This window comes from Schistocerca cancellata, chromosome 1, assembly GCF_023864275.1.
Source record: "Schistocerca cancellata isolate TAMUIC-IGC-003103 chromosome 1, iqSchCanc2.1, whole genome shotgun sequence".
NCBI lineage: Eukaryota > Metazoa > Arthropoda > Insecta > Orthoptera > Acrididae > Schistocerca > Schistocerca cancellata.
This window is the reverse complement of record NC_064626.1, coordinates 1,031,490,825-1,031,497,553: the sequence shown is the minus strand read 5'-3', so window position 1 is coordinate 1,031,497,553 and position 6,729 is coordinate 1,031,490,825. Positions and strand designations below refer to the sequence as shown.

The window sequence follows — 6,729 nt, the reverse complement described above, 5'->3', positions numbered from 1 at the left end:
TGAAAGAATACCAAGGGGATGCAGCAGAACACTTCCAATCGGGCTTTTGTGTTGCTTCAAATAGAACAGGTACGGTTTTAAATAATATAACTTATTTAGCGGTAATCCAAAATTTTCACAAAAAGTCAGGATAGTGGATGGTAGTTTTATGTTTAAAGAGTGTAGAAATCAGTTTTATCTGCGAGGTTTTGGAAGTAACTAACTGTTACCGGGGTAAACACCTTGGCCAATTTTCACGATCGGGCGCCGTGTTAACGTTAGTGATCTATTCCTTAGAAGCTATCAAAGCGGAATAAGTAATAGGTCAAAAGACGTTGTTTAAACATTGACGTAAAAAACTATTACTCTTTATCCAAGTGAGTTAACAAGAATAATATAAATGACTTCTCACATCAGACGGCTAACAAAAAGCTTTTACTGAAAAATAATTGTACAGTCTTCCTTTGTCAAACTCACAAAAATGGCTATGTATACTATAAGTAATCTGACCACTTTTCGGCAGACAGCAGCGCTGTTCAAGGAAAAAGATATGCAACACCCGCTTTTCCCATCCTGGTCACTTCATCACACCTTCCCCTATCGATATTAATATCAATTGGGAACAAATGTAATTTAGTGTTATATTGATAAGTGACTGCAATATTACGATGGCAAATGTTTACCGAATGTTTTAAATATTCTTTCGGTCATCGCATTGTCTTACAATTATCTTAATTTGGTTTCATATTAGTTGCTACAAACAAGCAGCACATTTGAAGACAGCCGTCTAACGCGCATTCACGAATCTATGCTACTTGCGCACGCTCGTGAGTTGTCACTATTGGAAGACATTTCCGCCCCCTCTCACTTCTGAACCCACAGTGGCCTAGCTACATACCCATGTTCTTACACGAGCGGCAAACTTCGCTTAGTTGAAGGCCGAATTCATGAAATATTAAAAGTAAGCACACATTGCAATATTGTTTCTAAACAGCTTTGTTTAGGAAACACTTAAAACCTAAAAGTTTACTTATTCTGTTAGTTGCTAGAAGCTCATTATTAGCAAACCACTGCTGAGAACCGAGGGCTGCACGAAGACTTGAGTCGAGACGCATGCGGCCTGCAAGCGCTGTATGATGACCATTGCGTCAAGTAGTTTTAACATATGAATCATTGTTGGATAATGACGCTTCTTATGTCAGTGCTATTTCATGTTTAACTAGCAAAGGCAAAGAGGTATTAGCAACGCTAACATTTCTGCTGATTGTAGGCAGTTTTTTTTTTTATTTACATTATTAACCTGCCAAATGATGCATATTGGCTGCGGCAATTACGTTCAGAACTAATAACACCCCTAAACGAAGAAAGAACTATGAATTATTTTCAGGTCTGACACATTAAGGGAACTAGGAAAAGTTCAGGAAATCAGGAAACAATTTTAGAGCTCAACAATAAAACTTTATTTGCTGTTTTATACACTATTACGTTTAATAAGCATTAAATTAGCATTTTATTTTACTTTTTTTATAAGAGGCAATCCTATTGAAGTTAGTGTCATTAAGCACTAACGCAACTTTAACAACTTTACTATCAGAGTGATTAAAACTAATCAGAGCAGTTACAGCATTTAATGTTATTCCTTAGATTGTTCTGTTTTGGAAGACAGACACTCTTGAACCGGCGGACTGGGGAGTTGTTTTTTCACGGTTTCGGCGGCAGCGGCGGCGGACGCTATGGCAGCGAGAACGGTGGTTGCTGATGCAGACGCTGCTGATGACTCAGAGGACGAGTGGGTAGATTGCTGTTCCGCCTGTCTTACTGGCGAAGTTGATTTGGATGAAGCGGGAGAGGGAGTCTGGTCCAGATACGCTCCGATGAGAGGCAGTCTGGACAACACCCAGACGGTGGCGCCGACGTAGAACAGGGCGACATTCGTGGCGACATGCAGAGCTTTTCTCGTCAGTGTGCGAGCGTTGATCTGCGGTGGTTCCGTCGCAGGTGTTTGCTCCTGTACCTGTGGAGCTGTAGAAGACATTTGTTAATGAGGAGTAATCCTTAAATTTAAGTGACTCTACAAGTACATAAGTGGAGGATCTTATCGGTAGGAAGCGAGTCAAACTGTGCCGTCTGGTAGGCACCCGTTTAACGTTCCCGTTTATCACGGTATAAGTGTATTTTTTTAGATTACATATTTTATGATTTTTTAGTTGGGATGGCTTTAAATATTGTGGGCTAGCATGAGAATTAACACCGCGATAACACTTGTGCGGACATCGGCTGCCCCGAAGTACGTACGACATTTTTAAACATAGCGCGCGACTTATCGCCTTCTAATAAATGGTTTGCAAGAGCGCTGCTATTTAGAAAAGAAAATATGCGTATTCTTACGCGAATTAATGTGGGTCTCAGGGGTTCCTAGTTATTTATGTACTAAATTTCACAAAGATTAAGATTGCGGAATGTAATGCTGTTCAACGTTTTTTGTTCAATATTTGCAAGGCAAAATTGAGAGAATCTGATCGGCTGTTAGGCGGTCAAAATGAAACTTGCTGAACTCAATATTCTACATATTGATAAATGAAATTTTGACTAACTTCGAAATTAATGGCAGATAAAAATTGAGACGTCTCTCGCATTTACATTTAATATGGATATGCTATTTTACTTAAATAGCAGTCAGCGTAATGGCCCACTACATCCTGCTAGGGGATGTGAGTTTCCTGCACAACTAAGTTCTGTAAAAACTTAGTTAATTATAATTAATGGTTGTGATCACTAGGTGATCAGTCAATATTACACACTTTCTAATGATTTCCATTATATTTTCAAAATGGAGAAAACTTACGTTTTGAGACAACACTACAATGGCAGCCTACCTCTAGACGAAACAAAACAGTTCAAAGCATTGTCTCTTCATGGCATATGTTACACATCAAAAAACTTGTTAATTACATTGATATTTGTGTTTTGATAATCTACGTTCATTACTATTTGTTATACGTCGCGTGCAGATACAGTTTGCATAATTATCCAGACGTTTCATAACAAAAACTTCCTCTCCAAATCTCGATTTATGTGACGTATCGTCACGTTTCAATATTATTTCTGTGGTTTTAAGCAGGCACTTATGTTAATTGTGGGCATAACCTACTGAATTTCGTTGTTAACCAAGTTTGCTGTATTAAGCTCACCAGGAAAATAAAATTCACCTCTGAGCAATTTAAGTTACTAAAAACTTAAATTTCAGGAAGTTTTGATTGTAAAATTTAAATTTAGGTACTGTTCTGTGATTTGTAAACAGTAATAGAAGTGAAGTCTAGCTTTGTCAGCCACTTGTGCAGGTTATATATCAGCCAACGGACTGAAGACTCGTAGGGAAAACGTATAGGCAAAACGTCAACGGGTGATAATTAGAGTCTCAAAATTTCGTACCGCAGTTTAATTTTGGGGCGTTGTTCAGGAGAACTAAGAGAAGAGAAAGGGGATTTTGAAAATGTTTGTCCCAAGGGACTAGTCAAGAGACGATGGCATGCGAATTCCGGAAGACTTCGATAGTTACGTCGCATCCTAAGAGTGCGACATGGTTCTGGAATTTTCGAAGACAGATTTGTCCCTTTAAGTGACCTTACGTGATTGTTCAAAAAAAAAAAAAAATTCGGTCAGGAGTTATTTAGATAACGACAGGCTTGAAGACAATTTCAAGCAATATGAGCCAAAGGAATTAAGTCTCGAGATGGTAACGTTAATAGTTAGCTTCCCGCCAGTCGAAACTAGCAATGTTATCTCTCAAATCTGAGATATCGTTAGTTTTAACTGGGAACCCTACATTCCATTAAGTGGCGAATTAATCTGTTCTTGAAGTATGGAATGAAGGAACTTTTGTTAACACAAAGTTTTCCTAGAGAACTACACCTACGAAATGACTTAGGATGTACTGACCCACTCGTCTTACCTTGTACTCCTTTAGATTTAGAATCATCAATGTATCTTTCCATTTTTTCCATCCACTCATCCAGAGTGACCACCAGCTTCCTGTACATCTGGACGACGCTTCTTGTCGCGTTACGCGTCCGCGTCTTGCCGTTGTTTACCATAAATTCAATTTTATCAATGACCGGAGAAATTAGGTCGCTGAATGCTAACTTTACAGCCTCTGATACCTGCAACAATATTACTGCTTAACATTTATCTTCACTTTGCTGGCAACTCAGGTGGTAGGAATGAGTCGTGTTACCTTAGTAGGTTGCTGCCGGACCACTGGTAGCTTCTTTTGCATTTCTTCCGCCAGCTCGCTGGCTGCTAGGTCAGCTATACGTATGGCAGGGTAGAAAGTTGACAGAACTTTCTGTGACCTCTCACGGAAAGCGCACACAGACTTCTCAGCAAGATTGAAGCTCCAGCTGAAGATTCGATTAGAAGTTTTCAGCGACCCGTAGAGTTCTTCAGCCTTCTTTACAGTTGCGGTAACTATAGGCCACTCTTTCAGAATGTGAACTGTTTTAAGCCCGTTTGCACCAGGATCATGACGCTGAGTAGAAGCCGCTTCAGATTCCGTTCTATCTTCTGGCCTAAGGCTTTTCGAAACAGAAGGCTGAGGTTCTGGCTGTACTTCGAGATCAGGTTTTTGGGCCATATCTTCTGAAACAAGAATTTTCATTAATGCGGTAAAGGTTTTAATGTTTAAATTTAAACTTACATGTGCACCGAGTAGTTTCAGTGTTAAGACTTCCACTATTTAGCGCGATGTGCTATTCACGAAACAATGGCAAACTTATTGCCATGAAGAACGGCGGAAGGATCTGCGAAATCGGCTTCGTTTTTCCACGATTGTAGCCCCTGGCACTGTACAAACACTTAAAGAATGATTTTAAAAATACGAGGAAGGTAAGATATCTTGCTACCTATTAATACTTTTAAAGAAATTGTTGCACGTCACATTTAAGATACACTTATGTGAAGCTAAGAAGAATCTCTTAACGTTGACAAATGAAGAAATTTTAACGTTTCATGTCGGGAAGGTTCCGTCAGAACCAAGACACTTCTGTTGAAGTAAGTTTGTCACAACATCCCATTATTTCTTAAATAATGGAAATATGTCAAGTTTAGCAGTACGAACTTCACATCCTTATTAGAATAAGTGTTTAATAAGTACTATAGTGGCGCAGTTAATGTTTCTTTTATACTATGCGCAGTATAAAACTGTTACAGTTCAGGGGACAGGTTTCGATACCCCGTTAAGAACTTACAGGAGAAGGTCTGTTATTAGACAGTTATGATGTTTATTAATAAGTGTATTAAAGGAAAAGGTACGAGTAATTCCATCAGATTTGTTTTCTAATCCAACAGATTGGGTGTTGAAACAAATGTAACGAAGTTAACGCATTTACAGTTTGAAAGAGTACCAACATACCTTAGAATTACAATATTGAACCTGTGTACCGTTATAATTAATCACCACCCCCAGATGACGGACCATATTGATCTGTAACTATAGACATATACATACTTACCACTGCTTCTTAGCGAACTGTCTGAATTACAACGCCGAACTGTTGAGGTAGCATTAGCGGACGTCGGAATATATCGGAGGGCAGTGTGATTCACGAAAACAGCACCAGAGGGCATTGGTGGTTTTGGATTACAGTCTGTCCTTACGCTTTTTCGCTGTGACAGAAGTTTAAACATTTCAAAATGAGCATTTTCTTCTAGAGGTTTTACTACCAATAACAATTTTTTCCTGCAAGTAGCTATATTTACAAGATAGGCATTTCTAAAGGCCCCTGTACACAAACACACACACACACACACACACACACACACACACACACACACACCAACCGACCGACCGATAAACTGGGCATGTGTACGCGATTTCACCGACCGACCGACGAACTTCGTACACACCCAACAAACTGTGGCTTGTGTAGCGCTGTCGCGCCAACCGCCAAAGTAAAGTTCCGTTTTCTGTCACTGCGCGCGGGATTAAATGCTGTTCTAAAATACATGACAGTGTGCGAGGAGGACGAAACGCTTAAGGGCAAAGTTTCTGGACAAATTCAAAGGCTCCAGCTGTTTTTGGACACGTCGTGCGATGAGTATAGCAATATATATGCAATAAATTAAGCGCTTTTCTTAATTTTTTAAAGGAAACCATAATGCTTACGTGCGTCAGAGAGAGAGAGAGAGAGAGAGAGAGAGAGAGAGAGAGGATGGAAGTCCGTCGACCTTCTGTATTTCTGTTTTTAGGTTCTGTTTCCGTTGCTTATTGGAAATTGTATCTAAAAACGGAAATATCACATTCAATAGACGTTAATTCATAAAATATAATTCCCTTACTGTTAAAGCCGGCCGGTGTGGCCGAGGGGTTCTAGGCGCTTCAGGCTGGAACCGCGCGACCACTACGGTCCCAGGTTCAAAAAAATGGCTCTGAGCACTATGGGACTCAACTGCTGTGGTCATAAGTCCCCTAGAACTTAGAACTACTTAAACCTAACTAACCTAAGGACATCACACACATCCATACCCGAGGCAGGATTCGAACCTGCGACCGTAGCGGTCGTGCGGTTCCAGACTGTAGCGCCTTTAACCGCTCGGCCACTCTGGCCGGCGGTCCCAGGTTCGAATCCTGTCTCAGGCATGGCTGTGTGTGATGTCCTTAGGTTAGTTAGGTTTAAGTAGTTCTAAGTTCTAGGGGACTGGTGACCTCAGATGTTAAGTCCCATAGTCCTCAGAGCCATTTGAACCTTACTG

General features: G+C 40.2%; 1 protein-coding gene across 1 annotated transcript; it reads right to left on the bottom strand.

The window, feature by feature from the left end:
• Positions 1 to 1,429: 1,429 nt before the first annotated feature.
• On the bottom strand, positions 1,430 to 5,516 carry LOC126162849 (uncharacterized). Its single transcript, XM_049919625.1, has 4 exons — positions 5,490 to 5,516; positions 4,214 to 4,617; positions 3,932 to 4,139; positions 1,430 to 2,001 (listed from the first exon to the last, which is right to left on the bottom strand). Exons 2-4 carry the CDS (start codon positions 4,610 to 4,612, stop codon positions 1,613 to 1,615), a joined length of 996 nt encoding a protein of 331 aa, XP_049775582.1. The 5' UTR covers positions 4,613 to 4,617; positions 5,490 to 5,516; the 3' UTR covers positions 1,430 to 1,612.
• Positions 5,517 to 6,729: the final 1,213 nt, after the last annotated feature.

Excerpts from the sequence above, each read along its gene's own strand:
- LOC126162849 (XM_049919625.1), bottom strand. The coding sequence starts at position 4,612 with ATGGCCCAAAAACCTGATCTCGAAGTACAGCCAGAACCTCAGCCTTCT. Across the intron at positions 4,140-4,213 it reads TCCGGCAGCAACCTACTAAG|GTATCAGAGGCTGTAAAGTT; the intron begins GTAACACGACTC and ends ATATTGTTGCAG. Across the intron at positions 2,002-3,931 it reads TAAATCTAAAGGAGTACAAG|CTCCACAGGTACAGGAGCAA; the intron begins GTAAGACGAGTG and ends TGTCTTCTACAG.